The 10,456-nt window shown below is 53.3% G+C and overlaps 1 protein-coding gene across 1 annotated transcript in view; it reads right to left on the bottom strand.

Moving 5' to 3' along the window:
• Positions 1-9,747, bottom strand: part of TNPO2 (transportin 2) — a 28,985-nt gene extending 19,238 nt beyond the window's left edge. The window contains exons 1-8 of the mRNA XM_034792099.1: positions 9,632-9,747; positions 8,341-8,454; positions 7,940-8,015; positions 6,495-6,644; positions 5,221-5,327; positions 2,772-2,905; positions 1,459-1,540; positions 450-572 (exon numbers count right to left, since the gene is read on the bottom strand). Coding sequence (XP_034647990.1) covers positions 450-572; positions 1,459-1,540; positions 2,772-2,905; positions 5,221-5,327; positions 6,495-6,644; positions 7,940-8,015; positions 8,341-8,454; positions 9,632-9,646 — 801 coding nt within the window. The 5' untranslated portion in view covers positions 9,647-9,747. The remainder of the gene's footprint in view (positions 1-449; positions 573-1,458; positions 1,541-2,771; positions 2,906-5,220; positions 5,328-6,494; positions 6,645-7,939; positions 8,016-8,340; positions 8,455-9,631) is intronic.
• Positions 9,748-10,456: the final 709 nt, after the last annotated feature.

Raw genomic sequence — 10,456 nt, forward strand, 5'->3', positions numbered from 1 at the left:
AGCGGGGTTTGGGGTGGAGGCTGACAGCTCGCAACCCCGCCCATATAATAACCTCACGACCCCGAGGGGTCCCGACCCTCAGTTTGAGAACCCCTGACCTAATGCATCAAGCACTAGAGCATGAAGAGGACGTGACCCCTACCTTAGAGGTTATACCAGGCAAGCCCAGCTTCTTGTACTTATCTGGGCACAAGAGCAAACCCAGGCCAGGCGTGGAGCGGGCAAGCAGCAGCCAAAGCAGGGCACTCACACCGACCTGAGAAACTGGTCACAGTGTAAGCCAGTTTACTAGCAGGTCTGTTGCTCCTTCTCCCCACCCATGCTTGGGCCAGCGTTTACACACATAGACACACACGGACACGGCAGTTAATTGCTGATTTGACCCCCAGCATCCCCAGAAAGCCCATTCCGCCACAGCATGGCCTGCGGGATCCCGCTCTGGGACTCACCTGAATGATACTGTGCATGTGAGGGATCAGACGATCGATCCGGACCTCTAGCAGCATCACCAGCGCTCGGCAGACGTTCTTCCGAACCTCGGGGTCTTCGTCCACCGCCAGAGCGAACAAGTGCTACGGGGAAAGGGGGAGCTGGGACTCATCGACACCAAGGGTCCCTAGAGCAGGAATTCCCTAGCTGACGTCCACGGCATGGAAGAGAGGCCTAGCCAGTCCCTAGGCCACTGCCTGACAGGGCTGGAGCAGGTTTGGGTTTCAGACAACGAGGTTCTGGTTTAACTTGGGTGGGGGATGGATTTCTACACACTACAGAGCCTGTGAAAGCCAGGGGAGAATTCCAGTGCACTGGGCTGTTTTGCGCAGGCCTACACAGAGGCGGACCTGTAGTCCAGGAAGCTACAGATATATTCGGGACTGCTCAGCCCAGGCCAGAAGTCCGGGGGAGGGGGGTTAAAATGGAGGCACGAGTCGGAGGCTAACACAGGAGGGAGATACGAGGTGGTGTTTGTACAAAGGAGCCAGACAGAGCTTGTGAATATTTGTCTTGTGGTCACCCCCGTCCGGGAGCAGGGCTCCACGGCTCTAGGCACGGATACAATAATGGTCCCTACCCCCCACATGGCAGACAGTTCGGCTCAGGGGATAGCACCCTGGATTAGGAGGCAAGAGACCCAGGTTCTATTCCTGGCTCTGCTGGATGACTTATGCAAGTCACTTCACCTCTGTGACTCAATTTCCCCAACTGTAAAATCTCCTTCATAAAGTGCTTTGAGCGCTACCGATGAAGAGCTACAGCTGGGTGTTATCACCACACTGGCGTTCTCTGGGATCGCAGGCTGTGGTGCGCTCAGGGAGGTCTGCATACAGGTGCCTCATGGGAGAGCTGAGCACACCAGCAACATTAGGACGGGCACGTCTGTCTAAGACCATTCAGGCACAGTGCTGCACGTGGGTCTGGCCTGCCAGCGAGAGTGGGTTGAAATGCCTCCTGACTCCTCACCTCGATGAAGGTGTCGATGTTATCCATCAGCGCCTGAGCTCGGTCCATGATGAACTGATTCACACAGGCGATGGCATGGGACCTTATCAAGGGGGGGGGAAAAAAGATAGTGGGTCACTGAGATATTCTAGGTGGTCACCCCACCACTCTTGTGACACAGACATCGGGAGGCAGTGTGGCCCCAGTGGATAGACCTGAGTTCTATTCCTGACTCTACTGGATGGGTGACATTGGGCAAGTCACTTTTCTTGGTGCCTCAGTTTCTTCACCTGTAAAATGGGGATAATGGGACCAACCTCCTTTGAAAAGTATTTTGAGATCTACAGATGAAAAGTGTTACATGAAAGCTAGGGATTGTTCCCGGGGTAGTGAGCTCGGCTTCCATGCACAAAGGAGGCATGTGTCACTGCTCAAACAGCAGCCCCTGTCTAGTCATTTCAGGGCTTGACCTCCGATCTTCCCATGGGTGGGGACGTTAGTGTGACCAGTACACAGCTCTGATCTCAATCTAGACATTAAGGGGGGGGGTTGCCCTGGGGTTCCGGGGCCAATTTCTCCTCCTCCACTGTGGTGCAGCGGGTAAGTTGGTTCTTTCACCCCAGAAGGGACAGCATGGAGATCGAGAGGAAGGATGTGGAGTGGTTAGGGCACTACCTAGAATTCGAAGATGCAGGTTCAATTCCCTGCTCTGCCACCTACTTCCGGTGTGACCTTGGGCAAGTCACTTAGCCTCGCTGTGCCTCACTTTCACATCTGTACAATGGGGATAATAGCCCTGCCCCACAGGGGGGTGTGATGAGGATTAACATATAAAAGATGGTGAATGCCCAGATATTGTCGTGATGGGGGCCAGACAAGTAAGATAAATCATATAGGAGAGATGCTACTTAAATCTCATTCGGAGCATAACATTGTGTAGCAGGATTGCTGTTCTAACTGGCAACTTGAACAGAATTTTCACTGCTCCTTCTGGGTCAGTTGTTGAACACTGTTCAGCCTACTGAGAAGCATGGGGCCATGCATTCTGCTCATCAAGAGATAACGAGCGGGGGAGGTTTGGGGGGGGGAGAGGGGAAGAGAGAGATCCTCCACTTGGAAGCTCATTGGCATCTCGCCAGCGATCATGGTCTGGCTCTGGTACCAGCCCAGAGACATCCCCCAAAGCAGAAAGCGAATGCACTCAGGAAAGGGAAGTGGGATGTTACAAAGGGGCGGGCTCCGTCGAGGTTTCATACACGCACGCCCAACCCGTACCCCAGCACTCCGGCGAAGAGCGCAGCACTCCCCGCACCGCCAGGCGAGCTAATACGCACCTGATCTTGGGGCTGCAGTGCTTGAAGAACTGAAGGAACTTGGGAATCATGATGTTCAGGGGTCGATTCAGAGCATCGCTGTCCAGGAGTTCGGAAGAATCCTCACAGATCTTCTGCAAGGCACCAAAGGCCCCCTAAACACAACAGACTCGTCAGCTCACTCACAGAAGGGTCCACAAGGGAAGAGGACTCGTTAGAGCCTTGTAAATAAGAACCCCGGGTTATTGAGAATTTCTCTAACCCAGGATTCCTTTTTAGCCTTCCCTCAGAACCTCAGCCAACTCCCCCAGAAAGCAGTCAGTGAAGGGCCCAGTTAAAGTGAGGGCTCTTGCAAGAACCTGGAGCTTCAGATCTTGTGCTCTAGCGCCGCACATGCTGTGGGGATACTTCTGAAAGTGACCCAGGCTAGCGGTCTGAGCATCCCACTGATAGCCATGAGTCCGGAGCCCCACGCCCAGTTCTATGGTTACCTGCACACCTCAAACTGGGAGGTGTTCCTTAAGGCTGGGAGGTACTATCCCACCACAGCTGGGGAAATGGAAGCACAGAGAGATTTGGCTAAGGTCCCACGGGGAGTCTGTGGAGGAGCTGAGATTAGCACCCAGATCTTCAGAGTCCCAGACCAGCGCCCCACCCCAAGGCACGACACTGGCGGATGACTACAGAGCGAAAGGGAAGATTGACCTTTGTATGGTGCTCGGGAGAACAATGCAAAAATAGCTTCGTACGGACACACGCAGGTGAAATCTAAACTCAACCCATGAGTGTTGACAAAGAAGGGATGGAAAATGTCACCTGGTTGCTTGTATACTGCTGTGAGCACTCCCAGACCCAAGCACAATGGTTACCATTGAAGTTACGGTGATAACCACAGCTATGTAGAAGGCAACACTATCACTATCACCAAACCTGAGGAAGGCAGTGTGGTCTAGAGGGCATGTCACTGGACCACCTGCTGCATGACCTTGGGCTTCCCACTCTGTGCCTCAGTTCCCCCCCCCCCCCCTCACCCTCTCTTGTCTATTTAGACTGTGAACTCTTTGGAACAGGGATCATCACTCCCCCTAGCAACTTCAGATGGACACAAATTGGAGTTTCACTGGACCCAGACAGTAACTGGACCCAAGGGCGCTCCGCTGCAGGGTGTGGGAAAGTACTTGCAAGGAGCTGCCAAGGTTTAGCTTATCTGCATCTCTGCTTTGCACAGGATCCAAGTTCTGTCCCACCTCACTGGAGAGTTTCACAACTAAACCAAGGCGCTGCTGTCCCCGCATCTTCAGTCTCGGACTAAACAATAGTAGCATTGATGGAGTCAGCTCGACCCCTCTCCTGATCACTTCGGGAAGGTATTCATTTCAAAGGCCAGACAAGGCAATTCAAATGCTATTAAGAAAGGACAGTCTAAGCCCTTGTCTATGCGGGAAAACGGAGTGGAATAGTCGTAGCAGTATAGCTAACATGAGTGCTGGGAGGAGTTCTGTCCACTTCCTGTTCTCTTTATGCTCCCCCCCCCCCCATCCTCACTCCAGGATGGAAGGATCAGCATTTGGGGGGAGGAGGGAGAGAGAGAGAGAGAGAGGGTGTGCAATTTTCCCTGGGCCCCTCTTTGAGGGCACCTCCAAACTAAGGGGCATTGCAACCTGGTGCCAAGACCCTCTGTGACTGGTCACAATGGCACTCACTCATGTTTGACCCAGACGTCCTCCATTATGACAGAGGGGCAACTGGGCCAAACCTGGAGTGGGGAGCTGGGTCCATCCCCCTGAGCAGGAGCCGCCACTAAGGGGCGAATTTGCTCTCCAGCCTCCCCACCCCAAGTGGCTTTTTTGGGGGAGTGGGGTGGCCCCCCCACTTTCAGATTTTGCCCCAGGCCCTGAAAAATGCCCATGCAGTCCTGGGAAGGACGGTACTTTACCCTACTCCAGTGTTTTCCATCTGCGAAATTCCAAGTGTGCTCCCCTCACAGAATCCTTATCTAGGCATTTACCTTGTCTGCCAGTGATGTTAGTGAAACATGAGATGCTTCGCGCGGGGGTGTGTGTGCGTGTCAGCAGTGGGGATCACACTGGGGGCTGCTAGATCTAAAAGCACGAACATTTACTCTCTGAGCTAGAAGACCCACGTTTGTCAGCTCAAAAGCTAGACAGACTCATAAACTATGTACTCTAGTTCAATCCGACCGCTAGAGAACCATACTCCACAAGTGTGGGTTACATTAGGAAAGCAGACCCATTTCACAGAGGGGAAACCGAGGCACGATACCATAATACAGAAACATGGACATTTATCCCTATGGGAATCAGACTGAGATTTGACAACTCAGTTCACTCCAGGGCCACCCAGCTGGGCTGGATTTGAGCAGGTGATAGAGTTCACCTTCGATACGACCAAGCCGAGAGAGACCCTGATGTAATCCCGCAGCCTCCTCTCCCCGGACACCCTGTCTTACCTCACACGTGTTGTAGTCTTCGGAGTTCAGCAAGTTGCATAGCTGCGGCAGGAGCTCCGGCCACATCTGAAGCTCCCCCTTGGAAGCTATGGTGGTAATGAGAATCCCTGCCAGTTGGAAACACACACGACATTTCAAGGCTCGTGGTAAGCGCTGGCTTGTCAAACCCAGTGTTCCACTCAGTCGGTCTCTCAAGTTCATTTACACACATTCAGGAGAGAGGGGAGGTGTCATTTCCCACCCCAAACAGGTATCATCACCATCCCCGCCCCAATGCCTGCTCTAACCCGGTGGGTTTAGTCAAGCCTCCAAGCCCTTAGAACCACACTACAGTCAGACCCTTGTACCATCCGCTACCCCTTTAGCGGTAAGAAGGGGAGGTCAGTTTTCTCCAGGAACCGCACGTTCCAGAAGCAGCGATGCTACCCGAACTGCCCGGCAAGGATCAGGACCGGAGGCTTCTACACAAGAGGATTTCTGAGCACACCCTTCTCGGTACAGACACATTCTTGCTCCGCATCGGTTCTGTGCACCTTTGACCCACGCCCGGTCGTTTTACTGACTTCGACCTGACTGACCAAGTTTCACCCGCATAACTAGGTCAGTAAAAGGCGTGATTATTTTAGCAACAGAGATGCTGGTAGAAGCTCTAGTACAGCGTAACGGCATCTACATTAGGAGACAGGTTTGCTGCTTTAGTTATGCCAGCATAGTTAAGCCATCCCACTTAGGGTACGTCCACATTACCCGCCGGATCTGTGGGTAGCGATCGATCTATCAGGGATCGATTTATCGTGTCTCGTCTAGACGCGATAAATCGATCCCCGAACGCGCTCCCCGTCGATCCCACGCCATGAGGATGGGAGGTAAGTTGATCTAAGATGCGTAGCTGAAGTCGACGTTATACTCGTAGCTGAAGTTGCGTATCTTAGTTCGATCCCCTCCCGCCCCCCAGTGTGGACCAGGCCTAAAGGGTAGACAAGGCTAGAGTGGTTTATTCCTAGTGGCCCTGCAGGAGGCGGTACAGCTACAGGAGAACAAGCAGGGATCAATCACTGCCGGCGAAGCAGGAAGAGCTCAGGACCGGTGATTAGAAACCGACACAACATGGGCCATCGAGGATTTTCCAGGCCAGCGAGCACAGCCTCGCTTTAAGGGGATCATTACAATATACTCCTCTCCCCTACGTGAAAAATGTATTTACATGGCATAAACTACTTGAAATTGGACTAACTTCCCACAGTGCCACCCTGTCCCTTCCCCGCGGCTCTTACCGATAGTGGCTCGGATAAGAGAGGAAGCGTCGCCAATGTTGTTCAGACATTCCTGTTTGATGAACTCCGCCACGGGCTGGGGGAAGCTCTGGTAGTGCGCCTTCACGTTGTTCTTCAGGATCAGCCCGCTGAGCGAGCGAGTCGGTTCGTCTGGTTAGAGAGAATTTTTGGAAGAGGGGGTGGAGGGAAAAAAGAGAACAAAATTAAAAAAATTCCATCAACAGCTGTCGCTGCTCCCCCCAGAGGTGGCTGCATGTCTGTGAGTGATTGGGGGAGAAGAGATTTCTATACATATCGAGTCGGTTAAGCACTCTGACAGGCTGTAGGGTGAAAGGATATCAAGCATGTGGGTTTGCTTCCCAGGTACACGTGCCTATAATCTCAATGCACACAAAGGTTTAGGATGCAGCTCTCTGCCTTTTGTTGTTATAGTCACACTATACCTTCATCTCCAAACACAATGGCTTGCCATTCCTCTCTGAACACAACCCCCCTTCACGATGCACTCCAAGGCTTTGCATTTCCCCTGAGACAGACAGTACCAGCCCCATTTTGAAGAGGCCCAGAATGAGCAGGAGGTGAATTCACTTACTGAAGAGATCTCAGCAAGTTCAGCTGGGAATAGAACCCAGGAGTACTGGCTCCCAGTGCCCCTATTGCAACCACTAGTCCACAGTCTCTCCCGCAGCTGGGAGCAGAACACTGCAGGCTCAGCTTGGAGAGGAAGCCTGGCCCAGTGGTTAGAGCACCATGGGTTCAATTCCTGCTCCACCTGAGCGATCCTGGGCAAGCCATTTAGCCTCATCGTGCCTCAGTTTCCCATCTGTACAATGGGCATAACAGCACCTCCCTGCCTCACAGGGTGTGTGTGTGAGAGTGCGTGTGTGTGTGTGAGAGTGCGTGTGTGTGTGTGAGAGAGAAATACTATGGGGGGAGGAGGGGGCAGATCAGTACCTAACAATCACAGACTTCCCATCTCCTGCTTAACTACTGACCCAGTCTTCATCTCATATAGAGGCAGAGAACCTAGGAGTCCCAGATCCCTACTCTAAGCACTACCTCCAAGTTTGTAGGAAAGTCAGTCACTTGCAACAGAGCCTAGTTTTTGCAAGAACACCTGTGGAAAAATCATTTCTAAAGCATTAAAATTTCAAGTTTACAAGATACTCCAGCAAGAACCTTGAGGGGCTTAAGATGTCAGGCCTAGATCAGATACAAGCTCGTTTAACAAGCAAGAGGGCCTAGCTCAGATATGTCTGTGGAGCCCGCCCACCCCCCACCAGCAAGGAAACCCACCTCCCAACACTCAACTTTCTAGTCTCTTGCTCACGCGAGTTATCCCAACAATCCCCAGCGAAGGAATTTCGCACATAAGAGACACTTAACGGCACAGGGACAAGTCCCCGCGCATCTTCCATCCACTTTCATCACAGCAGACAACGTACCTTCCGATTTCAGCCGTGTCAAGACAAATATCAGGTAGTTATTGAAGTCAGGGAATTGGTTCAGTTGCTTCAGTTTCTACAGCGCTAGGTTAAAGAAAAAGGCTCACAGCCCAAACCGGGATTTTAAAGGAAGGCTGATGCACAGCATCTGTTTGGACCAGAGCATTACATTAAGGACCAGATGGGCACGCTGCCAAGCCGCATGTCAGCGACACAGATTCTTAGAAGATAACAAAATAAATCCGCGGACAGGAGTATAAAATTCCCCCCCATTTTAAGGCTATGCAGGGCACCTCGACTTAAAGGGCATTCGCTTTCAGCACAATTTACACAGCAAACATACACAACTTGGTTCTGCAAAGACTTTCTCGGGCGCAGAATGGGGCTTATTCCAAGGATACATCTTGGACAACACGCTGCGTGGCCGTGTTAGGAGACTGGGAATCTTTGAGTAACTGCAGCACTTGCTGTAGTCCCTGTTCATCTGGCTGCCAATCCATGGTGCAGAGCTGTAACTACACAGGAAGGAAACGAGGTTAATGACACTCCATTCAGAGCATCTCACTCAACTGCACCGAAGCTCATAAGGCATTGCAGAACTCTGGCTGTCAGCCAGGATGGACCTGCACTCGCTATGACTGGACCCCGCTCTGATCCACTGCCTAAGAAAAGGACTTGGCAATGCATGTAGGTCCTGCCTGCCTTCATACAGAGGCAAGAAAAGTTTCTGCTGCTTCTGCAGGGACTAGATGTACTGAAAATGCTATTTTTGTTTTAGGGTTTGGAGGGTGGGTTTAGTGGGGATATTTGGGGCATTACATGTTACAGAGCTAGATCGCCATCCAAAGCACATTTAAATCAATGGAAGTCTTCCCAGGAGCTTCAGTGGCTGCTAGATCAGGCCCTCATTGGATGGAAGTAGGGTGACCCGATGTCCCGATTTTATAGGGACAGCCCTGATATTTGGGGCTGGTTTTTTTTTATATGGGCTCCTACTATCCCCCACCGGCTGTCCTGATTTTTCACACTTGCTATCTGGTCACCCTAGATGGAAGTGGCACACGCTTCTGCTCCCCCAGCAGCATCACATCCATCTCCAGGGATCTAGGAATAATGTCAGGGAAACCGACGGAGAAAGTTTAGGGTGACAATGGGAAATGTTTCCTAATTGCAAGGGATCTACTGCACTGTGGAATCAACTTCCCAAGGGAAGCACCATCATTTAGGATATTTGGAACTGGACTGGAGAACAAATTACTGGGGGCACTGGGAGCAATAGGTAGGGGGAAACCCCAAACTTCTATGGTCCCCCAAATGCTTATCACCAGGAAACCAAACCACGTGGGGAGCTCAGCAGAAGAAGAGCACTCGGTGGATTTAGAGACCAAGAGATTTTTGGAGGGCTATGCCCCCCATCTTCTTTCCCTTAAAAATAAGTGAGTGGGAGTTTTCATGGAAACCAGTGCTCCTCTACCAACAGTCACAGCCGAGAGCAAGTGGAGAGAGCCTCCACCCTCACCATTTCCTCTCTGCCCCACCCTTTCCAGAGTAGACCCCACTTCCTCCTAACCCACCAACGCTCTGGGCCTGCCTTTTCTAAACAGGCCCCCTTCCCCATCCCTGCTGATCCAGCCCCAAATCCCCCTCTCCAGCCTCACCAAATTACAGGATGAGGCAAGTTCTTGGGGTTACCTTGCGTGGTGCCATTTGGGCTGATGGGAAAGAAGAGTGGGTCCCATCTTACCACACCCCTGAGGCTGGACTATCCCAGCCCTCAGGCCAGAAAGAGGCACAGGCCCGGGATCCATCCATGGTCCCCTGCCCCAAATGCTTCTTCCCTCCCCCACACCCTACATCCTCCAGTGACTGACCCCAACCCCAAATAGCTCATCCCCCGCCCCCAGCCACCCCTTGAGGGTCCTCCTGCCTTTCTCCGGGCACCATCCTGGCCTCCCCACATTTGATCTCCCAACGACCCCCCCGCCCCACCAGGGCTCACCCAGTTCCCCACCTCCATGAGCCAATCCCCCCCCCCCCGACACCCTCTGCTCCCTCCCCCACAGCTGCTCCTCCCGCCCCTTCCAGCCTCCCATCCTCACCCCCACTCTCAACCCCCCATCCTCTCCCCTCCCCCCCAGCTTGCGTCTCCCGCCCCAACCCTCATCCTCTCTCCCCCACCCCGCCTGCCCTTCCAGCCCCCCCAGCCTGTCCCCTTGCCCTCCTCCTGCCAGCTTCCAACAACCCCCATCCTCTCCTCCCGCCCCCCATCCTCTCCCCTCCCGCCCCCCAGGGCTCCATCCTGGCCCCCCCACATTTGATCTCCCAACGACCCCCCCTCCACCTGGGCTCGCCCACTTTCCCACCCCCGTGACCCAACCCCCCCAGACACCCTCTGCTCCCCCCGCCCCTTCCAGCCCCCCATCCTCCCCCCGGCTGCTCCTACAGCCCCCCCCCGGCTCACTCAGCTCCCCCCGCCCCTTCCAGCCCCCCCATCCTCCCCCACCCCCATTCTCTCCC

Source organism: Trachemys scripta, chromosome 16 (assembly GCF_013100865.1).
Source record: "Trachemys scripta elegans isolate TJP31775 chromosome 16, CAS_Tse_1.0, whole genome shotgun sequence".
NCBI lineage: Eukaryota > Metazoa > Chordata > Testudines > Emydidae > Trachemys > Trachemys scripta.